This window comes from Sturnira hondurensis, unplaced genomic scaffold (assembly GCF_014824575.4).
Source record: "Sturnira hondurensis isolate 20B ecotype Veracruz unplaced genomic scaffold, ASM1482457v3 Scaffold0010428, whole genome shotgun sequence".
NCBI classification, from domain to species: domain Eukaryota; kingdom Metazoa; phylum Chordata; class Mammalia; order Chiroptera; family Phyllostomidae; genus Sturnira; species Sturnira hondurensis.
The window spans coordinates 1,936,694-1,960,575 of NW_028083059.1; the positions used below are offsets into that span (position 1 = coordinate 1,936,694).

The following is a 23,882-nucleotide window of genomic DNA, read 5'->3' on the forward strand; positions in this document are numbered from 1 at the left end:
CTTGGGAAGTCCTGGGTCTGCTTCATGTGCATTTTAAAGAGCTTATCTTTCTGTTTATTTGTGTCTCCTTGATCGAAACAGCCTTGGCCAGGTGACAGACCAGCACCCGGAACTGGCCCAGCAGCCGGACCTCCTCAACTTTGGTTTAGAGTTGATTTTGGGGTTAAAGGTTACACTTCTCGAGAAAGGTAGTAAAACATTAATGACGAGTAAAGTTCCTTCTCTCTCGCCCATCAGGTAACTGGGTAATCCTGTTTGTTCTACAGAGTGAGCTGTGTTTGCTGAGGGTAATCTGAATTGAGCAGCACAGACAACCTCCTTGACTTCCTCCTGCCTCTGGGCTGCTGTGTGGGGTGGGTGTTACAAGGTGCTATCAGGCAGCCGGAAACAAGCCTTGTCATGACCGAGACCCACTCATAATCAAGTCCCCCAGTGGGGGGCAAGAGCTGCATATTTTGTGAGAATCACTGGGTTAGAAACGGAAGTACCTAAGACACTGGGAACCGCACAGACTCTCAGAGCCTGAACCTCGACTTCAAATGTACCACCTGACCCAAACACAGCAGCGTGCCGTGGCCCACAGTGGACTTGGAAGCTGGGGAGTCCGACCGACTTTCATCACTGGAGACTCTGATTTTATTCCCCTCTCTGGCCCCCAGAGCCCTGGATGACCTCGGCCTATGCTTCCGAGTCTACACCTAGAACGTGATGTACTTCTTTGTTCACTGCCTTCCTTCTACTGAAATAGGGACTCCGTGAACTTGGGGCTTTGGCCTGTGTTGTGCATCGCTGTCTTTCCAGGGCTTAGAGCAGAGACTGGCCCAGAGGAGGCAGTCCGTAGCTGTGAAACAAACAAATGAATCCTGTGTCACACTTTTTTCTGTGGCCTCTGTGGCACTTACCACTTCCCTAGGGAGACGTGGGTGTTACATGGCACATGTGGAGCCACGAGGCAAGTGGGTAAGACCAGCAGAGCCGGGAGCTGAACCACAGGCAAGGCCAGCACGCTGTGGCAGGAAGTCAGCGGGCTCAGGGCCCATGTGGGCCAAGGGCTGAGGTTGGGCAGGCGCCTCTGTGTCTGCTGGGCAAAGGTCAGATTGGCATGGACGGTGGGGGTGGGGAGTGAGTGTGGAGGATGTGGGCATGGGGAAAACTACTTGTTTTAAAAATCTGACTGAATTCTGTCTTAGTTGACTTCAAAGGTGTGGCCAAAGCCATGTGTAGCAGATTCTCCCCCAGTGGGGGTTAGGGATATTCCTCAGTGTCTGGAAAATGTCAACTTATCCTGTGGTCCTGGGTCTAAACTTTGCTAAACACAGTCCAGAGGTCTCCTCCTTTCAGCTTGGGGCAGGAAGCTGAGGAGAGGCCCAAATCAGAGGGGAGCATCTGGTGCCTCCTGACCATTTTCTGGGTAGTGAGAAAAACCCTCATCAGTCACCACATTTCCTAAAAAGTCTCTTGCAATAGGTGCCCAGGACAAGAGCACCCCTGAGCTTAGGTGGGAGGTGACCTGCTCACTTGAGGGCTGAAGGTAGTAAACCAGCCCCAGCGGAGGTGACTTGATGAAGCTCTCTGTTAGTGTGCAGGCTGCTTAGAACAGTCCTGAAGATGCAGTCGATGCCGGGGCTTCGACCGCCAGGTGCTCAGGTGCAGGTGCTCGGCAATCCCCACTCAAGTCTGTCCTATGTGCCCCCAGGTGGGGGTGGGGTCCGCTCAATGTGCTTCCCAGACAGCCGTGTGTGGCTGCTGTTTACAAGGTGAGAAAAGGCTCCCCTCACTGAGCAAAGAGAGGGGTGCATACGTCCTACGGGATACAAGGGGGTGCTCCAGGCCTGTGTCGTCCCCGACGGGCCAGGGTCCTGCCTCACAGATGACGTCACCGCACAGCCCTGGCAGCAGTGGGAAGCCCTCCGACCAAACTCACTTTCCAACGGTACAAAATCCAAACCACCTCATGGAAGCACATAATAAATCTCTCAGGATTCTGATTCCCCAATTGGGCTGTTTACTTTAATCAAATCACAAACCAATGGATCAAATTTGGATTTGATTCTGTGCTTGTAAAGATAACCAAGAAGACAACATAAGTTGCGGTCCATCAAACTCTTCTCAGACAACGGCTGGTATTACCATTCGCCAATTACATTTTTATCAGGCAGTTAAGTTAATTACCTGCGGTAAATGTGTTCATGGGACACGCGGAGATGGCTGTCAACATTTGCTGGCTGCTTTAAAGTGCTGCCCGAGGACCAGGGGAATCAAGACACAGAGTATGCAGGTGTGGTTACACCTGTAGCTTCATATAAAAAGCTCAACTGAAACCTGTGCCTCTTTTTTCCACCACAAGATGGCTCTGCACGGTTTCTTCTCAGAAGCAAGGTGGGATCCAGGGCAAATCTGTGTTTGTGAAGCACCACAAGCCTGGGCAAGGCGCCATCAGAGCCAGGTGGTCCGTTTGAAACATGGACTTGAGGCCCCCTTCCTTGCGGACTGAAAGCCTCAGTGCCTCCAGCCACCCTCCGTGCCAGGTGACCGCAGCCTCTGGTGCCTGCCCCCTGCCAGGGCGGCGCCTGCTTCATTCACGGAGGAAAACTACGTGCTGACTCAGTGTCATTTCCACGCTGTGTCAGTCTCCAGATGAGGGTGCCTTCCCTGCTTGAAATTCTCCCCTACATGCACCAGTGGCAAATCTTCACATGGTGTTTAATACACAGCTTATTCCCTTTGGCTTTTTGTATTCGTAACCCCTTTACCAACTCCCCAAACTGGTGTAATTCAACATTTGGTGTGGCTCAGTGGTTGAGTGCCAGCCTGCAAATCAAAGGGTCTCGGGTTCAACTCCCAGTCAGGGCACATGCCTAGGTTTCAGGCCTGGTTCCCACAACCTGTAGGGGGCACATGAGAGGCAACTACACCTGGATGTTTCTCTCCCTCTCTTTCTTCCTTCCCCTCCCTAAAAACAAATAAAGTGTTTTTTTAAAAAAAACAAAACTTGCTCTCCATTAGGAATGTGAGACACATTCACATTTCTTCCCCCACCATTCCTAGGCAGTACCAGCTGAAGTAAATCCCTGTTTTTAGGAAAATTGTGGCTTTATCTCATTATCTCCAAAGCGTTTTTTTCTACCAGACTAAAAGCCTACAGAGTAGTTCCACTGCCTTTGACTGTTCTGAGTGCTTACCATATACTGACTCACTTAATTCTCTCTTCCACTTGACTCTGCTAAATCGGTTGTTATCCAAATTCCTGCTTTCTAAAACCCAAACTTTTGTTCGAATACAGTTTGAACAAGTTGTCTCTTGCTTTTTTGTCCTTCTGGGATAATATGCTTTTTGGGAACACCTCCTTTCTGTCATTTTATCAGGGTTTCAGAAGGAAGCAGTCACTACTCGTGTTCAAGTCACCAACTCAATACGCGCCCTGACGGGAGCGCTTCGCACAGAATATCTCATTCGCTCATCCCCATAGCCTTTTCCCGTATCCCCATCTTTCAGAGGAGGGAATGGAGGTGCAGGAGAATCAACCACACAGCTGGGAGGTGCCTAAGAATCCAGTCCCTGATCCCCTCTCTTTGTCACCCGCCAGGCCACGTCACCCCCTCCTGTGCCTGGGCCCACTTCTTCCTTCTTTTCCCTTTTTATCTTGGTGGGGCATCCCATAGCTTCCCGAGAAAGAGTACAGGGAAGTAAAATTGGGGGGAACTTGTACAGCTAAAAATATTTTATGTCTATCGTCCTACTTAATTGATTGTTTGGCTGAATATGGAATTCTAAGTGTAAAATATTTTCCCTCAGGATTTTAACCCCATGGCTAAAATAAAGATTCGCAAGAAGGAAAGAGAAATCACAGTTTATCACACGGAGCAGATGTTAATAGCATTGATATAACTATGTTAGTAAAAACATGGAAGCCTGGCTTAACTAAAATATGGCATAGTCCCTCTTGCTCTTTGCATGTATAATGAGTCGATTGAGCGCATAGACTCCGAAGCCAGAATGCCTGGGGCGAACCTGCACCACCTTCACCTCCCCCTCGCACACTTATAAACTGTGTGATGGGGCCACAGGCTTTACCTCTCTGACTCAGTTTCCTTATCTGTAAAATGGGGGCATAAGAGAACCCAGGATTTGGGGGAGTAATACATAAATTAATACACGTGAAATGCTTACAGTAATGCCTGCTGTGTAGTCAGTTCCATATAAGAGTAACCTAGTATTGTTATTTTTTCAAAATTTAGGTGAATGGAATGAGAAGTGTGTGTGTGTCTTAATCTTCATCTTCCACAGGGGCAAATCGATAAAAAATGCCTAACATGAAAAAATCAGAAGCAACACTGTTATTTAGAGAGGTAAAGGAACATACTGAAAAATAAAAGCAAAGATGAATGTACAGTGGTTGCTTCTGGAGAATAGGAAACTGGGAGGAGCCAGGATGGGGGCGGGGGTGGGCAGAGGCAGGCTGTTTTTCATAATAAGCCTTATAAAGTGATGTGACTCCTATTTCCTGGGAAGTGACCATGAGACAAGGAGTTGGGTTCAGGATCTATCAAGTGCTCCTAGAGGAAAAAGTGGAGGCGGGGGGAGCTGGCCAGGGCAGGAGAGGCGCGGCCTGGGCTAAGGGTCTGGTGCTTCCCACCCACAGGTGGAGGAGGCTTCCTGCAGCCCCAGGATGTGCATCTGGGGACAGTCCTGGGTGCTGGCACCTGGAAGGCAGGCATAGGCCTCAGACGTGTGAAGAAATATGGGTGGTGGCCTTTAAAGAGTTAATGGTCCTAGAAATATAGTTCAAAACTCTCCAGTGTGTGTCTCCAGCACTTGCCCCATTGTGTCCACCTGTCTCGGCTGCTCCGCATCTTAGTCATGGGGTTGCTCTCACCCTGGAACCTTGCTTTGTAAAAAGCTTCAATAAATATTTTGGGTGAGTGGATGTTGCAGAGAACATGTTAAGTTTCCGTGTTTCCACTCTGTGCTGCGAGGTGAGCAGAACGAGTGACTTTCCAGCCTCAAGAAGCAGGCAGGTTTCATTCTAAAATGTAGTTGGTAAATAAACCCCTCCACATGCTTGTAAAGGGACTCCTCAGTAGGGCTGTGTGGAACCCACAGATATGGGGACAAGAAGGGTCATTGAGGGTCTGAGCAGTAGGGACTAATGCACAGGCGTGTGGCTGTTAGTGAATGGGGAATGTCCTGTGCAAGGACACGGATGCCTTACCTGTGAGGAGGAAGAATAATGCCTTCCTTATACACTTAATGGGAGGATGACATGAGATGGCGCCTTTAAAGTACTTCCTATAGAAGTTGGCCAAGAATAGACCTAAAATAATTCGGAGAAAAGGTGTGTGTGTGTGTGTGTGTGTGTGTGTGTGACGTATTTCAAAGCCATTCATAGGATACAGGATACATGTGATGCATGAAAGAAATTATAAAAACTCATTGGCATGCCAGAAAGCGATCATTAAATCTTCTGTTCAAGCCAAACATTAGTATTTCATGTGACATGTTATCTGCGCCGGTAAATGTTTTACCAAGAGAAATGCTATGAAAATGTCCACTATTAATTCTGCTGCTTCATAGCAGTGGTGGAAAAGGTACTAATTCAGTCAAGAAATATGTACTGGCACCCGCCGTGTGGCAGAACCTGTGCGAGGTGATGGGGCCATAGCGGTGACTAGCAGGCAGACAGCCCACCCCTCGGCGCTTGCCAAGGGCTGCTGGGGAAGGCTGGTAAGACAACTGTGGTAAAGCGTGAGAAGTGCTGTGAGGAGGGAAATGCAGAGAACTGCGAGGTGCGCAGCTGGCTGCTCGGCCAGCAGGAATGTGCCTGTCAAAGCTCTTGGAGGAATTTGCCCCTAAGCTGCCACCTGAGGAGTTGACATTGGCTGCTTGTGAGGAACAGCAGGGTGTGAGAAGGAGAGGGTGATGCCAGCCAGGTGGAGAGGATGTGGGAGGCCTGAAGGGACGTCAGAGATGGCAGGTGTGAGCCGTGAGAAGGCTCAGAACCGGGAAGGCAGGCTGGAGGTAATGCTGGCCCCTTTGAGGTCTTGCAAGGGCACCTGTAAGGAGTTGGGGTTTTATCCTAAAGGCTACGGGACATCCCTGAAATCCCTGCCTTTGGGAAGGAGCCCTCAGCCATAGTCTGGAGAAAGGATCTGGGGGCGTAAGCCTGGTTGCAGCATGCACCTGAGGATCAGGTGAGATGCTGGCACACTGGATCAAGATGGCGGCGGGGGAGCTGAAGAGGGGCAGGTGGATCCTACCCCTAAAGTAAAGCAAGAAGCCACCCGTAGAAGGGGCAAGGACTCCCTGGAGATGCCTGCTTACCTCTTTCAGGGGCACCTTTGGTGGCTGGCAGAGGAAATGATGCAACACAAAAGTCCTGGCTGGCTGTGGTTAGCAAGAGTGCATTCCAGCATCTGACCTCATGGGTAACCGCAGAGAAATTAGGCCCTGCTCACTAGATGGAATCTGGCTATTTCAGAATGAAATGGCTTTGAAGTGGATGTGAGCGATTAAGTGTAGGTCTGTGGCAGTACTCTGGGGCCATTACAACCACAGGAAAATGTGACAATCACCCCTCAGCAAGGGGAGGGCTACTTAGAGCAGCCAGGCTGGAAACGCACAATGAGCAAAAAACCAAGAAGAAAAATGGTAGTGGGACTGAGCACCATCCACTGGATAGTTCCAAAGGTCCACGTCGGGGACATTCAAAGAACAAATGCCGAGAGGGTGAGAAATCTGTCAACAGTACAGCTGGGAGCAAGGACAGAGATATGGGTCACAGCATGGGGGACCTCTCCTGACTGAGCAATGAGACAGTGGCTCTCGGAGGCTCCCTGAGGGATGCCTGTGTGGGTTTTATTGAGAATGTGGCTGAGGGCTGGAACCTCTGTTGCTCCATCCTGAGACTAAGCAGAGCGAACCTTTCTTAATGTGGCCTTCCCACCTCCTTCAGGCAGGACAAGACCAATGCAACAGTGCTCATTCATTCGCTTTTCGTTTGAGCCGATATTTGAGAACTTAGCGTCAGGAACAGTTTACAGATGTGCAGCCCCTCGTGGTTGGTGAAGGGGTCTGCACAGGTCACGGTAACCATGGTGACCAGAGCTGACATCCCCTGAGCCATTCCCCTGAGTCACCCATTTTGCTGTGTGTTTTACATATGTTTTCTTGTTTAATTCTCACAACCTGTGAGGTAGGTACTATTGTCCTCAGCTGACCCATGAAGAAAGGGAAGCATGGAGAGGTTAATAGCAGAGTTCTTACGTGATGCCCACAGCAACGCTGAGTCTCCTTTGGTTTATAAATGAGGCAAAGCTGGTTGGGAAGAGTTGCCCAAAGTTATACTCAAGTAGTTAGTGGCAATCGGGGCCCAATCCAAAGGCCTTTCTACTGCACGGCCACAAAAGAGGAGAACATGGCTCTTCTTTAAGTTACAGGTATGTTTCATAGATGATGTCCTGGTTCCCTGCCAAGCCACAGGGACAATGGCCTCAGCTGACCACCTGGGCTGTACTGGATCCATCTGGGAGAAGTAAACCTGGGAAGATTAAAAGTGGAATTAAAGGAACACACTGAAGTTCTTCCAGGACAGTCCACATCAAGCTATCGTGCCCAGTCGTCACCGTAACTACACTCATTCTGGCCACACTGTGAATCTGATTTTGGTTAAAAGCAGCTTGTGTAATGGCTGGATGCTGAGTCAGAGGCCCTCTCCTCTCAGAACTCTTTGTGTTCACATATTCTCTCCTTAGTCTGAGGTCAAGGTCACGGGGTCAGGAGTTTCTTTGCGTAATGAAAGACTTTGGCTCTTTGTACTGGTTATACTGTATACCAAATTACCAGACTTGGTGGCTTAAACCAACACACATTTATCATCTTATAATTTCTGTGGATCAGAAATCTGGGCACAGCTCAACTGGCTTCTTTGCTTCAGAGTCTCTCCCAGGCTGCAGTGAAGGAGACAGTCAGCAAGGGCTGGGGTATGATCTGAAGGCTCCAGGAAAGAAGAATCTGCTTCTAAGCCACATAGTTGTTGGCAGGATTCAGTTCCTATTCAGAAGCATCAACAAAGAGAGTGTGTCCATTAGCTATTGCTATATAATTGCTGCAAAATAAAGCATCCCACAATTCAGTGGCTTCCTATTGTTTATGGTCATGGATATGTGGATTGGCTGAATGTCAGATGGTGGCAGGCTGATCTGTGCTGGGCTTTCCTGGGGTGACTCGGCTTTTCTTCATGTCTGTCTTCTTCAGGGGACAAGCTAAAGCAGAAATGTCCTCCCTGTGGCGGTGGCAGAGGCATAAGAGAGCAACACACAAGTTCTCTGGAGGCCTCGGTGTGCTGTCACATCCAACTTACAGGGCCAAAGCAAGTCACACAGCTGAGCTTAGAGACAAGGAGAGAGAAAATATCTCCAGCCTTCTTTATGGGAGGAAAGAAGTCACATGGAAAAAGGCGGGTGCGAAGCTGAGGTAGGTAGACACAATCTTCTAGCTAGAACAGGCGTACCAGAGTTCTGTCTAGGTTAACTCACAAGTCGCACAGTCTTATCCCTTCTGGGATGAAGCTGTTTGGGCTCGGGGAAGAACCTGAATCCCAAGCGGGCCAAAGACTTTTTCGGGAGTCAGTAGCCATGGGATGTTAAGGAGCCAGAAAATATAAGATCCAGGCTGCTTGGGTTGAGCCAAAACTCTTAGAAAACCACAGTCACAGGGGCAGAAACTCTGAGTCTTAGAGAAGACAGGCAGGGATGATCAGACTGTGAGGGCCTGGGGGTGGGGGGAAGAGGAGACAGAGAGGGATGAGAAGTGGGCAGAAAGAGCTCAAACATCTTTGCAGGTGTTTAACTTATAAGGAAGAGACCACGATCAGCTTCTTGACTGCATTTAATTACAAAAATTAACATGTATTGTTGGGCAACTTCATTTTTAAATGATGGTATTGTCCTTTTGTTCCCACACACAGCCACAAAAATATTCTTTACATTTAGAAAGAAGGAAAAGGAGTACTTTAGCTAAGCTTCCTGATATTTGCATATTGTCATCCTATGGAGAGCTGCACAGAAGGCATTAATGGACATATAACAACAATGAGATAACACTTTTGATTATAAAAACCATATTCTTCCTATGAATCAAATCCATATTATATGTACATATGGATATATACAAATAATATATATGACATTTTAAATAGAGATAAATTCTGAGATTGTGTCACTGTAATGAAGCATAAAAATTGGGTTCTCCTGAAAAAATCCAGCTCCAATCATTTACCATGTAAGACAACATCTAATTGTTTTGGAATAATTAAAAGCTATGAGAAACACCTCCCTACTCGTCCTTTCATTTTCAAGGTATCCTTATTCATTGGTCATTCTGTTAACATTTGACACCACTGATAATCCTCCTTTTGAGAATCTTTTTCTTTGGATTTTCTGCACCCTATTACCTCTGGTATGTCTTGGACAATTCTTCCCTTGAATACAGATTTTCTCCTTCCCCAGAGGGATTCCCAATGATCCTGGGTTGGAGGGTCAGGAACCACACCCTGGGAAGAATGTGCTTATGTATGGGGCCTCTTCCAACTGTCCCAATGATTGTGAAGGGACACTGGCATTCAATGAGAGAAAGGTAGAAGGAGGGGATACACAGAACAGTTCCAAATGACAAAGACTCGTTAAAAAAAATAACAATAAAGATGAGGAGACTGAGGCTCAGGAATGGATATGATGTAAGTATCCAGGTCAGGACCGAGGCTCTTGTTCTCTGCAGAAGCCCGTTCACCATATGCAGACAAGGGCTTGTTTAATGATTTGCGATGACGTAGGCCGGGAAACAGATGTACGTGGCAGAACATCAGACCATCATCCATCATGTCATTCTCATCCAAGGACATCCTTTAAACATGTGGCTTCATAAGACACATACAGTATTCATTCAAGACTCTAAACAGTGTTTTTAAATGTCCATGTCTGTCAAATCACCTGCAGATCTTTCTGACTTACATAGGCCTGCGGTTGGGATATCTAATGATGTTGCTGGTCCACAGGGCACACTAGAGCAGCAAAACCTTAAGGAAGTGGTTCCCAAACTTTTCTTGGCATTGGAGTCACCTGGGGAGTTTCCAAACTACTGACTCCTGTTTCCCACACACAGAATTTGTGATTTAATTGGTCCAAGGTATGTTCTGAGCTTAAGAGTTTTAAAAGATCTCCATGCCATGCTCATCTGCAGCTAAGTGTAGGAAGCACTGTTCTGGGTGGGGCTTGAGGAAGACGTATGTAGATCGCGCGCAAGGACATGAATCCATAAAGAAGACAAACTGATAATGCGATAAGAACAGGATAGCTTAAATTTTGCAAGGTTAGTACTTTAAATAGGTTGGTGGTGGATGGGAAACGTCACGTTTTATTAGTGTCTCGGGATCTGTTTGAGGCCCAAGGCTCTTTTTGCTGTGAAGGAGGTAGCCAAAGCCCCTCAACCAGAGAGGGAGGGACGTGGAGGTGGGGTAGGAGGGGCGGTGGTGTCTTAGTCCTAGGGCCTAGGAGCATGCGCAAACGCGGCGCCGAAGGGGCGTGGCCTGCTGTCCGCGCGCAGGCGCACCAGTTCCGGCCCTTGGGGGTCGAGGGGAAAGGTCGAAGTCCCGGAAGTACGGTGTTGGGTCAATCCAAAGAGGAGGGCTGGTGTTCCTTGTACGCGGCTCGGCACGTGGCCTGGCGCCTGGCCCTGGCAGCCCTGGAGTCGCCGGGCTCAGTCGCCGAGGCGGTATCGTCCCTGACCGTTGCCGACCCGTTCGTCAGAGCAGGCAGGAGCCCCGCCCCGCAGCTCCCAGTGCATCCTAGGAGGTTCATCTGCTCCTTCCCGAACTGCAGCGCCAATTACAACAAGGCCTGGAAGTTAGATGCTCACCTGTGCAAGCACACGGGGGAGGTAAAGAGCCTGAAGGCGTGGACACGCACGGCCCTGGAGACTAGGCCCTGGGACTAGTGGTGGTTGAGCTGACTGTGTGCTCCGCCCGGGAGTCCTGGGAACAGCACGTGGGTGCGCGGGGTCTTGTGCCTGGCTTTGCAAAACACGTTCACCTGTGTACCGTGGGCTACCCTAGTGAACCAGCCACGGTTAGTGAACCATGCCTTAGGTTAGGAAAGGAGCTGAGAAGGTAGATGAGCAGCTGTTGAACCGAGGTATCCTTGCCCACGGGTTCAGAGTTTGTGGAGCGGCCTTTCCCTTTTCTTTCGTCTTGAGTCTTGGCCAATCACTACCTCCAGGTAATCTGTAAATAGGTGCAAAATTGCAAGTCTTTATTCCAGCACCTCCAGCGTGAAGCACCTCTCTCCCAGAGCTTGTGTGGGATGACTTATAGTACTGGTTTTGCAAGCAACATGCATTCATTCCTTCGAAACTCAGTATCATTTCTGCCTTGGAGAGAGAGTGAGCAGTGAACAAAACAGGCGAGACCTCTGTTGCCTTTGCACAAGGCAAGCATCTTGTGCCTTAAGCAGGACGATAGAGAAAGGAATGGGTAGGAGTGAGACATAGTAAATCCAGGAATGCCTGTCGTGGCCTGAATGAGAAGGAAAGGATCCAGCCATGCAGCTATTTGAGGGGAAATCTGGGCAGAGGGAACTGCAGAGAGAGCCTGTGGGCCTTTGGGGGGCGGGGGGGGGCAAACTAGTTTTATTGGGTGGGACCCATAAAAAAGAAGCTCTGAGAAGCAGGTCTGGTGGGATCATTTGTAGGCCAGGGTACAAATGAGTTTGGAGTGTGGGTTTTACTTTGAGAGAAGACAGCTGAGGGAAGGGAGGCTCATGGAGGCCAAGGAATCTGCCCAATTTCCTACTTTTGGGAGGAGACTGGCTTCACACTGCTTCAGAGAAAGACTCGTAATTTATTTAAGTTAGACATGCACAGTTGGTGCCTTTGCCACTAACACCTACCTAACTCGGAAGTCACTCCTCCGTGTGGCCTTAATGACACCCATTCTCCTCCACCTCTCCAGCATTTAAAGGCTGACCATTTCCTTTTTGGGACCTTCAGCTCTTTTCCTCTTCCTCATTGGCCCCTTTCACTGATTTATCTTCTGCCCTCTACTTTTTCCCTCTTCTCTTGGCAAGCCTACCCGATGACTGGGTTCACTTACACCAGGACCTTTTGCCTCCTGTCTTTCCTTTTTTTACCCCCTATCCCCCAAATTCTGAGCCCTGTAACCAGTATGTCCAAATTAGTGCTTACCTTTAATTTTAGACATGCATATTGTGTTTTGGCTATTGGCACTACCAGCTTCCTTCATATGGGCTAGAAAACACGAAGGCACCTTTGTTCGAATCCTCATATTAATTTGACAAATGTTGATTGAGCCTACTCCTCGACAGGAGCTGTGCAAAGTCTGTGGATCTGCCCCTAGTAATACAGCTCATCTGTCTTCCTCTCCGTTTGCTTTGCCACCAGTACTGTCATTTGAGGGTTGTTGTCTCCCTACTGGACTGTCATGGTTCATTTTTCATATTAAATACACAAAACTGGTTATTTTGAGGATGTGTTTTGGCTTTTCCTGTGATTCAGGATGGAGTCCCCTCCTCTCAACCACTAGGTGCCGAAGGATGGTTGCAGTTAGGGCTATGAGCTTTGCTTTGCCCTGGCACCTGTGAACTTTTTCAGGTGTGACACGTTTTGCTGTAGCTGTGCCAGGCATTCTCTCAGCACAGACACTTAGCTTGTTCAGGATGCGGCTGAACCTGCACATTCTTCTGTAGGCTTTGGATGGACACACACATGCTGTGGTAGTGATGTGTACATAGGCCATGTGAATGGGCAAGTAATGTTTAAGATGGGGGTTGCACTTGAAGCCAGGTATCAGGTTAGGAGCAGATTAACCAACTGTGAAGGCTGCCCGCGTATTGCATATGCTATTCACACAGCAAAGTGTGAATAGCAGTGACTTTATTGAGAAGTTGTGGCATTGATGTGTACCTTCATGCAGGACTACCTTGTCTGGCCTCAGTGTAGCCGGTGTGCAACTTAGTGGAAACCATCTCGAGACAGAGCCCATGGCCTTGCCTGCTAGACATTTGAGGCCTTTAAATAATATCAGAATTACTAACGTGGGCAGAATTGACATGTTTTTTTCTTTCCTTCCTGCTAGAGACCGTTCGTTTGTGCCCACGAAGGGTGTGGCAAAGCCTTTGTCAGAGACTACCACCTGAGCCGGCATGCCCTGCTTCACACCGGAGAAAAGCCCTTTGCGTAAGTTAGAGAGCTGGGATTCGGCCTCTGGAATGGTTGGGTGGCACACTGACCTGGTAAGAAAGCGGATTGATTGTTATCTCAGGACCAAGAGAATATGGAGTTTCATTTGCATCTCCTAATACTTAAGGAATAAGTTGCTCTGTAGTTCTTTTGCATTTTCATTCTCTCATCTCCTTTTGAAGTATGCACTAAGTGGAAAATCAGCCTTGAAACAAACACTGTTTAGACCAGGTGAAAATGATTCTTTGGCAGGTTCTTGGCTTCCCATTGTCAGGGTCTTTCTGGACTGATAAGCTGCTGGGATAAGAGATAGAAGCAGAAAGAAACTTGAGCTTGTTTTGTGTGTGTTTAATCCTCACCTGAGGACATTTTTTCATTGCTTTTAGAAAGAAAGGAAGGTGGAGAGATAGAAATAATGATTGATAGTTGCCTTCTCCTAGGGACCCTCACCAGGATCGAACCCGAAACCTGGGTATGAGCCCTGAGTGGCAATCGAACCCATGACCTTTCAGTGTACGGGACGGCACTCCAACCAACTGAGCCATACTGGCCAGGGCAGAAGTTGAACTTTTAACAGTTTATCTTGTATTTCTTTGGACTAAACCCCTGCACCTCTACCACACCAATTTTAATATTCTTCTTAGAGTTACTGTTTATTTATCTGAAAGGGTGGAGATACAGCTTTTCTTTTAAATCCACTACTTTAAAACACAGTGGACCTTAGATTGAGGATACATGAGAACCACCTGGAGACTCGGTATACAGCTTGCTGGACCCCGCTCCCAGAGCGGCTCGTTCATTAGGCCGTGGGTGGGGCTGGGAACTTGCACTTGTAGCAGCTCCTGGGAGATGTCGATGCTGCTGGTCAGGCATCCACACTTAGGACCACTAAACAGAATGTTCCAGGGAAACGCTGAGTTTTCCTTGGGGAAAAAAATAAATAAATCTAGTAGATGTCCAGAGCTTTGTGCAGAAGATCATATCAGGAAATAGCTATATGGCAGGTTTTGCGGGTGTTAGGATTTAAGATTGTAAGTTTGTCTGTGAGACAGTTCTGTGAGCAGTAGTAGGTTTTCTGGTGGCCTGGGTTGATTTCTGTTAGTTTTAAGCTGATGAATGTGAAGGGTCCCCTGTTTCCCTAAGGTTCCCTCAGTCTGAAGAAGGTGAGCTGTTGACACAGGACAGTCTTCATGGTTGTGTTCCCTGTGGAAGGCCGTGTCCTCTCCCTCTGACCAGCGTACCAGCCAGAGGGAGGGGGGCAAAGGACTGAGGACGGCAGATGCCTGTTTCACTCCCTGTTCAAGCATGCAGTGTGTCCTCAAGGTCCATGGCCCTAAGTGAAGCTTAATTTATTTCAAAATACAGTTCAGCTACACCAGCAAAGTGTAACCAAAGTAATCTGGGAAATGGGGCAGGAGTAAATTCTTTGACCTAGAAGTTTCACTTTGGGAAATTTATTCTACATATACAGTTGCTCCTATACCAAAAGGATTGTGTTACTACTAATAGTAACAAAGCATTGGAATCAACCCACGTGCCCATCAGGAGGATTAAAGTGGGTCACCATAGTGGAATACTATACAGCCTTAAAAATGAATGCAGGTGATCTCTGTGAAATGAAGAAAATCTCCAAGGCACATTAAGTAAAAAAACCCAATGTTCAGACGTGTGTATAAAGGCTAGTTTTTGTGTATACAATGGGAGGGGGTACAGAGGAAGAACATATATTTATATTTGCTTGTGTATATAGAAGAAGCCCTAAAAGTCCCATAAAACTAAAAATTTCATCATCTGTCTTGGTAGTGGTGGAAGCCCTGGGTGGGTAGGGGCAGAGGCGGAAGGAAACATTCATTCGAGTCCCTTTTTATGCTTTTTTGTTTCTGAACTAAGTTACTGTACACTATTTAAAAATAACAGAGAAAATGGGTCTGGGTACAGATGCACAGGATGAATGAGGAAAGTTCATTTCCACTGGAACAAGGTGATGTCTTCCAGGTCGTCTCTAGCCCAGACCCCTCTCTCTTTAGCTCCAGATTCCCATAGCCAGCTGCTGGCTGGTCAGCGTTACCCAGACGTCTCTGTGGCGTCTTAAATTCGCTGAAGTCCAGTCTGAGCTTGGCCTTCTCTTTGGTCTTCTCCCCCCTTGTTCCTGTCAGGCGGCATCCCTGTCTGTCTGGTGACCCGCAGCAAAGATAAGGCAACTTTCCTGGATGCCTTGGTCTCCTCTCCTCCCTGGCACACAGGTCGTCTGGTCCTGTTCCTGGTCCCTCAGCTCTGTCTCTCCTGCTCCAGCTGCCACTGTCTTTTTTCAGGCCCTACCCTGCCACTGGAATGGCTGTTTTCTTTGTCTCCGCACTGGCCCTCTCCCACATTATTCTCCAGGTTGGTTTCCTACTTAAGACAGTGCAGTGGTTTTTAAGCATCATTTAACATAATGAAGTTCAGCTTCTTAGCATGTTATATAAATGACCCTTGTGATTCGGCCTTTCGTTTGTTTATCTTGACGCATTTGTTTGAATTTCAGATGTGAAATTGTGGTATAGTTATGCTTAACTGACCTGCAGCCTCTCCCTGCTCACCCCTGCTAAGTCTGCCGGGGTCTTCAGTGCCCCCATGCCTGCTGTTTGGCTCCTCTCAGGACTTTTGTTGGCTCTGTCCTCCCCCACACGTGTGTCAGGTTAGACGCTTGTGTCTAGATTAGAGTCAAGAGGGACAGAAAAACCCAGCCCTATAGAGGTAGTCTCTTTCTCTTACATAACTGAAACGCGTAATCAAATAGTCAAGGGCCACTCCATAATCAGGATCTGAGCTCCTTTCAGCTTATCTTGGCCATCCTCATCCTGGGGCTTTAACGTCATGGTCCAACATGCCTGTTGGAACTCTAAGCTGTCACATAAGTAGCCACCAGGACGGAAGAAAGTGCAAAAGAGATACTTTTCAGATACTTTGTGGGACGTAAGTGATATGGACCAGACCTTCACCATTTGTGTTTGTAATTGCAAGGGAGGCTGGAAAAAGCTCTCTTTATGTTGGCCGTGTACCCAGCGGAAACGCAGCATTCTGTTCCTGAGGCCTGAGGTCAAGAACACCTCTTGGTCCGGCCAGTGGGACTCAGTCGCTTGGAGCATAGTCCTGAAGACCAGGAGGTCGTCAGTTTGATTCCTGGTCAGGACACATATTTAGGTTGCAGGTTCAGTCCCCAGTTGGGGTGCCTGCGGGAGGCAGCTGATCGATAGTTCCCTCATGTCCATGTTTCTCTCCCTTCCTTCCTGTCTCTCCCTTCCTGTCTCTCCCTTCCTGTCTCTCCCTTCCTGTCTCTCCCTTCCTGTCTCTCTCTCCCTTCCTGTCTCTCTCTCCCTTCCTGTCTCTCTCTTCCTTCCTGTCTCTCTCTTCCTTCCTGTCTCTCTCTTCCTTCCTGTCTCTCTCTCCCTCCCTGTCTCTCTCTCCCTCCCTGTCTCTCTCTCTGTGCCTCTCACCCTCTCTCTCTGGAATCAATAAATATATATTTTAAAAAGTTTTAAGGAACCCTTTGGAACTTCCAGGGCTTTCTGCCACAGTGCCCTCCAGAGTTCCCCTCTTGTGTGTTTCCAGGGGGCTTCTGGGCACAGCTCCTACAGTCAGTGTGCAGTTAGTCTCCGCCTCCCTCCACCGGACCCTGCGGATGGCACGGCTCCCCTGGGGGTATTTATTACTCAGCGTTTACCAGGGGATGGCGGCTAAGATGGGGGCATGTAGAGGAAGTCCTGCCTCACCCATTAGGCTGAGAAAAACTCACCACAGACACAGCACACGTGTTCACAACACAGTTTCCCGAAGAATCTAGGTAATTCAAGGCCCTGATGTAGAAATGCTTGTTAAGAAAACTTGACCGGCTTGATGATATGCCAAAGAGCAGAATGGTTTACGGTTCTGTAAAACCAGTTTGTTTTTTTGAAAGGCAGTTTATAGTGACATTTCAAGCAAAATTCTAGTTATCAGATTCTAAGCTGAGAACAGTTTAACTTACACATGGATTTAAGCCTAAACGGGGTCTGGGTTTTGGGAGCTGGTGTTGCTCACCTCCCCTCTGCCTGGCGTGCAAAGGGTGTCTTGATTGCAGGAGCTGGACATGGACTGCATCTCGATACATGTGAATCACTTCAGAGCAGAGGGGCCTGCTCGGTGTGGCTTACTTACGCTTTGGAATTTGTTAAAGACTGTTTTACACTATACTTTGGGATAATTAGCTTTTATAAAGTCTTAAAATTTTTCTTCCCTTGGTTTGTTAATATTTGGGTTTATGATTTCTATAGTTGTACAGCGAGTGGCTGTGACCAAAAATTCAACACAAAATCAAACTTGAAGAAACATTATGAACGCATACATGAAAATCAGCAAAAACAATATGTAGTAAGTGGGAATGATTTTCTGTGCTTAAATTCTCTGAATATTTTTATGTGTATTGTCTGTTTCTAAAATTTTCAGTATCCAAATTTTGTGTGTCAAATGCCTGGATTCAGCCTTACACTATCATAATAATTGTTTTATTTTGAAAGCAAACATTATTGTGCCTACTAAAGTATATTATTGGTAGATTACCACAAATGAAACATTTTGCTCTTTCAAGAATGTTCTCTTTAAAGTTTCTTGACAAAGAATTTTACAGTAACTAAACAGGTGGAAGTAGTAAGTCTGTAATCCCATGGCATTTTACCTTGGATTGTTATGACCTGGTCTTTGACTTTTCTTGTGACTAACAAGCCTTTACTGCACAGTGCACCTTTGAAGGCTGTACGAAGACCTTCAGGAAACATCAGCAGCTGAAAACCCACCAGTGCCAGCACACTGGGGAGCCGCCGTTCACGTAGGTGCTCGGGGGTGGGGGGGTTCCGATGCACACAGCGAATTTCAGGTGGGAATAGACTGAAATGCAGATTGGGTACAGATGTTTTGAAACAGTTTATTAATCAGCATTTTTCTGTTAACGTGTATAGTGTATGCCCATTTATATATTGGCCTCTTCCTGAAGTTCAGTTTTGGTTTTGTTTCTCTGATATGCTTCACAATAATTTGTGAGATTGGTACAATTGTAGTTATGCTTTAAGGGAGGACTAATAAATGACTTACCTATTCAAATAGAGCCTGTTGAATTACATGGCATGTCATTAGGAAGGTAGTAATTATTCTTGTCCTGTAAAACAAAAGCGGTGTGGGTAGGCCTGCATTAGAAAGGGTCTTGTGAGGAACAGGAAGGAGTGACAGGAGATGTTAGACATACAGAGGGCATCGAGGCTCCTGACCGCCTGCTCGGATGGCCACTCTTGAAGGGCCTGGGTTCTGGGCACCGTCCTTCCACTCACACGCGATGCCCTTTGCCTGGGAGCTGCCGCCATGACGGTGCCTGCCGTCACTCGCAGGTCTGCCTCTTCTCCTGCCGCCCGTGGCATTGAGATGGGAGCGGCCCGCGCATCTGATGGCTCGCAGGAGGCCAGGGAAGCTGCTGCCGTGTTTTCTCGTCACACCCCTCTGGGGCAGCACCGTTAGAGAAACTAGACACACATGATTGGGAATGGTCTAGGTGTTGACCATAACCATCTTTCTCGGAGCCATGAAAACAGTATATATTCAGAAGAATAAAGATAAAAGTGTTTAATTTGATCCCATAAGCCAAAAAAAAAAAGTCACGTGACCTTTTTTCCTCAGTTTGTTTTGCCCCCAGTTTGGTCAGGTAACTTGCTTGAATTTTATCTAGGATATGGTCTAACTTTTAAATCATTTTTATATGACTGGTTTAGTTGTGGGCAGGAGAGACTGGTAGGAGAATAGGACAAAGTATGCTTTACCCGAAGTGGGGTCCTCTGCGACAGTGGCCTGGCTAACACTTCGTGTCCTGTTCACCCAGGTGCACCCACGAAGGCTGTGGAAAACACTTTGCTTCGCCCAGCAGGCTGAAACGACATGGGAAGGTCCACGAGGGTACGTACTTGGCAGTGTTCACTCTCATAACACACCAGTACGGGGTGTATGTTTTTAAGTCTTTGAAAACTTCATGCTTTCTGCGTTTCCATGGTCATACGGAGAACTCAGAATGAGGAGGGGGCCCCATTCTGCTTGTTCAGGTTTTACATCCTTGACCAAAGAGGTGCTGTCCCTGTGTCCTGTCTGTCCTTCCACCCCACTGACCCTGTGTGGAGAGCCAGTGCCCCATCAGGGCACTGCTTCTTCACGGAACTGGGCAGGCCCGAAGGTTCCGTTAGCTTTGCCTGTGTGATGGCTCTGGTAGTGCTTACTTGTCTCTAACTTTGTTTAAAACAGTTTGGTTACATTGTATGGTGATAGCTGTCATACCAGCTTGCATTTAAAAACAATTTCCAAAATTGGTGAATTTTTGTGCAGCCATTTTAATATTGAAGATGGAAGAAAATAAGCAACATTTTTGGCACATTATACTTTATTATTTCAAGAAAGATGATAACTCAAACACTCAAAAAAAAAGATGTGTGCAGTGCATGGAGAAGGTGCTGTGACTGATCGAACACGTCAGAAGTGCTTTGTGGAGTTTCTCGGTACTGTTGGCATCTTGGCCATGTAACTCTTCACCGTGGGGCTGTCTCACGCCTTGGGAGGTGTGCAGCAGCGCCCCTGGCCTGTTCCCACTAGACGCAATAGCAGGAGGTAGCTGACATACTCAAAGTATCCAAATCAAGAAAGTTATTGGTGAAAATGAAAAATGTGTTTTTTTATGGGAAAAAACCAAGTGAAGTGTTTGACCAGCCCAGGAGTGTGCAGCCTCCGGCACTGACCCCTTGTGCTGCTCTCCTCCTGGGGGCGTCCCAAGGGCTTAGTTAATGCAATAGTTTGGAGTTTTCGGAGCAATCACATTGTAACTTTTTTCAGAAAGACTCAGTTAAACTAACTACTTGACTCTTCTGTGTTTCCATGTAGGATTTTTGATAACTATATCCTAATTTCCCAAGCCCTAGAATTTATGGGGTATTTTCTTGGTTTTTGTTTTTTAGATGAGACCAGTAGTGGTGAGTGACAGGCAGCCTTTCTTTTGTTTCTGTCTGGTATTTCGTTGAGTGAAACATTGTTGGCTGTTACATTGACAGAATAATCCAATTCCAGTGCTTTATGCAGTGTTAATTTTTGTTCATAGTGTTTTTCTCTGGGTTATTCTAGTTTATTTTTTCTTCCTTAACTGTACCCTGCTTCTTTTTTGCCATACAAAACTTACAAGATGGTAAGGCCGGAGGAAGCCAGTGGGTGGACACATACCTGCTAAGACCTAGTGTTGATGGTTTGCTAAAGACAAAGGACCAACTAAACTTTCTTGCTAAGGAAAAAAGGGGGCAAGCATAAAGCAGGGTGGGAGGCATGAGCCATGGAGGTGGGGGCTTAAAGCAGCTGGATGTCCCTGTGCCGTGTAGTCAGCTTGCCGAGAGCAGCGGGAAGGGAAAGGAAGCCTCTTGTGAAGTCTGCTGAGGTCAAGTCCTGCCTGAGGTACCTTGACGTGCAGCTGTTTGGTTTTACTGTCACCTCCAGAGACTAGCAGGGACAGTACCCGTGGGAGGGAGGAGAAAAGTTACATGGGCATGTGAGTTTCCTTTCTAATTGTGATTGGTGTTTACACTGAATATTCACAAAAGGCAACACACCTGTGTTTTTTAACTAGGTTATAAATGTCAAAAAGGATGCTACTTTGTGGCAAAAACATGGACAGAGCTTCTGAAACATGTGAGAACCACCCATAAAGGTAAGGCAGACATGAATAGCTCAGCATAACCATTTGCCCCTGTAGAACTGATGTAGTTCTTTTAAAGAAATATTATTTTCTTAAAATAATAGATATTTTGTGAGGTGCTGAGTACTTCAGCTGTTTGACAAAAGAGAAGAGATACCTATGGTCCCAGGTTTGGGAAGGGCTATGCCAGGTCTCTTTCAGCCACTGTGCATGCTCAGCAGTTTTAAAGGCTCTGGCAAGTAAAGAATCTGGAGGGGGTGGGGGGGACACGGGGATTCTGTGGGGCATTCTGGGAAGGAGTGCTCTGTGTGCCGGAACACAAGGAAGGAACTGGCCTATTTCGTTTCCTCCCTGTGCCCACAGCCACCATGCTGAGAACCCCTGCTCCTTGGCAAGGGTGACTCCATGTAATAGAAGCACTTGGGAGAACTGAGACAGATGTTCAGGCAATAAAAACTGGAGTTAATTTCCTCTGAGATTTCTGATTTATGTACAATCACAAGGTTCTATGTATTGAGTGTTACTTACATACTGAATACAGTATTTAATGTTTTCTATTTGGCAATACTTGGGGAAATTGGTTACACTTTTTTGTGTATTTTATCAGAGGAAGTGGTGTGTGAAGTATGCCAGAAAACTTTTAAACGCAAAGATTATCTGAAGCAACATATGAAAACACACACTGCAGAAAGGAATGTGTGTCGATGTCCCAGGGAAGGCTGTGGTAGAACCTACACAACTGTGTTCAACCTGCAGAGCCACATTCTCTCTTTTCACGAGGAACAGCGTCCGTTTGCGTGCGAACATGCTGGCTGTGGCAAAACGTTCGCAATGAAAGTAAGTGCTCACCCTCCCGGGGGCAGTCCAGTTGCTGTGTCGTTTCCAGCTGGGTTCCGCGGAGCCCTGGGTTCCAGGAGGCTGTGTCCCTGGGCTGGCAGGCTGGGTGAGCAGGGCCCTAAGACCTTCCAGTCTCGCCCCGGCTGGAACCGTCCTGAACGGAAGTCTGCCACAGCCAGATCGGTGTGTGCCACATGGTTCTGGGTGCAGCCCTGGCTGAGGACATCCAGTATCACCTGGACACTGGCTAGAGATGCACAGCCACACGCCCGACTCTAGGACTGCTGAACCAGAAACGCGGGGCTTTGGGGGCACAGTAATGTGTTTTAATAAACCTCTGGGTGATTCTCATGTGGGCTGTATTTGAGAACCAGTTCCATGTGGAACGAAGTGCTTATTCATGAGTATGCCGATATTCTGGGTGTCCTTTCAGGCTGCTGTCATCCAGGAGCCATCCTTTTAGGCCATAGTCATGTAGGGATTGAGAAGTGGGCAACAAGACATGAGGGCCATAGGACTTTGGGGGTCCATCTAGTCTGCATCTCGGTGTGATTCAAATAGTTAGGAACATGATACAAATTGGAGGGGGCTGTGCAGTTTGGGAGACTCGCCCATGGTTGGTACTCTTACAGGCACTTAAACCATGAATTATAATGAAGACTGCTCAAGAGAGAAATGAGGCTCAGCATAGGTCCGAACCATTAGAAAACAGCTGGGAGCTGCTGCTGGTCAGCATCTCAGCACGGACAGCAAGACTTTGGGCAGATACTCCATTGGTTTTGGGATGCTGCTGAAACAGCTTTGGTTAAAAGAACCTCCTTCGGCTCGGACTGATTCATTCAGAACTAGTTTTCCTGACCTTTTACTTACGAGAGAACAAGCCACAGGGAACCAACACAGACTGGATAAATTCGTGACCTGGGTCACTGGAAGAGGCAGTGACTTCAGTCCAGGAATTGGGAAGAATCCTCTGTGGGAATCTTTGTAGAGGTCACACTCAACATCACAGAAAGAAGGCTGTTTATTTAAATAACACATGGAATTTTCATGTTAATAGACACCAAATGGCAGTGTTTTAAAAACAGAACTTTTTCTTTCATTTCAGCAAAGTCTCACGAGGCATGCTGTTGTTCATGACCCTGACAGGAGGAAAATGAAGCTCAAAGTAAGTCGGGACGATACAGGCAAGCTGTTTTTAAAACATAAATTGCAGCCCTGGCTGGTGTAGCTCAGTGGATTGAGCACGGGCCTGCGAAGCAAAGGATCCCGGTTCAATTCCTAGTCAGGGCACGTGCCTGGGTTGCAGGCCAGTTCCCAGTGGGGGACTCACAAGAAGCAACCATACATTGATTTTTTCTCTCCTTCTCTCCTTCCCTTCCTCTCTAAAGATAAATAAATAAAATCTTTAAAAAAAATAAAAATAAAACATAAATTGCAGCCTGAAAGCCAGAGGCAATCTACTTAGAATAGTTTTGACTATTTATTACTGTGTGAGTTTGCTCTGCTACTGAGAACAACTGGGTGGGTTTCACTTTCTTGTAAGGGGTGTTATGTGCCTATCAGGGTGTGCGACTATTGTAAAATAAGTTCAGGTAATTTTGATCCTGAATTCTAATTGTTTTCCTTATTTCCAAAGGTAAAGCAAACTCGTGAAAGACGGAGTTTAGCTTCCCGTCTCAGTGGCTACATCCCTCCTAAAGGGAAACGGGAACACAGCCTGTCTTTGCCTCAGCCCGGACAGCTGCTGAGCCACACGGAAGACAAGGTGCTCTCCACGGTCGCAGTGCTCACCCTCAGCTGAACACCCAGGTGTTCCCACAGACCACCGGCTCACTTACAGCAGATCTCAGACAGTGCAGGCGTGGCCTCCAAACCGGCGCAGCAAAGCTTGTAGAGGGAAAAAGTGAGTTGAAATGTTTTTGCTGATGAAGGGTGTTGCCTTCAATTCGTAAAAAAGGCAACATCTGTAAAACAATAAAACAAGGCATGCCTACACAGTGTTACCTTGGTACTCTTCATTAATTCGTTCCAGAACACAGTATGAGTGCTGGAACCGGCGAGTACCAAGCAAGCG

General features: G+C 47.3%; 1 protein-coding gene and 1 long non-coding RNA gene across 2 annotated transcripts; both read left to right on the forward strand.

Annotated features, from left to right (window-relative positions):
* Positions 1-251: 251 nt before the first annotated feature.
* On the forward strand, positions 252-1,996 carry LOC118995754 (uncharacterized). Its single transcript, XR_005068353.1, has 2 exons — positions 252-353; positions 1,468-1,996. It is a non-coding gene; the product is annotated as an uncharacterized LOC118995754 (long non-coding RNA).
* Positions 1,997-10,551: 8,555 nt separating this feature from the next.
* On the forward strand, positions 10,552-23,790 carry GTF3A (general transcription factor IIIA). Its single transcript, XM_037058818.1, has 9 exons — positions 10,552-10,932; positions 13,145-13,245; positions 17,541-17,637; positions 18,003-18,091; positions 19,130-19,203; positions 20,903-20,983; positions 21,579-21,808; positions 22,914-22,973; positions 23,445-23,790. The coding sequence occupies exons 1-9, from the start codon at positions 10,552-10,554 to the stop codon at positions 23,607-23,609; spliced, it is 1,278 nt and encodes a 425-aa protein (XP_036914713.1). The 3' UTR covers positions 23,610-23,790.
* The last annotated feature ends 92 nt before the right edge of the window (positions 23,791-23,882 follow it).

Coding starts and splice junctions, on each gene's coding strand:
- GTF3A (XM_037058818.1), top strand. CDS start 10,552: ATGCGCAAACGCGGCGCCGAAGGGGCGTGGCCTGCTGTCCGCGCGCAG. Junction 10,933..13,144: donor TGTGCAAGCACACGGGGGAG/GTAAAGAGCCTG, acceptor CCTTCCTGCTAG/AGACCGTTCGTTTGTGCCCA. Junction 21,809..22,913: donor GCAAAACGTTCGCAATGAAA/GTAAGTGCTCAC, acceptor CTTTCATTTCAG/CAAAGTCTCACGAGGCATGC.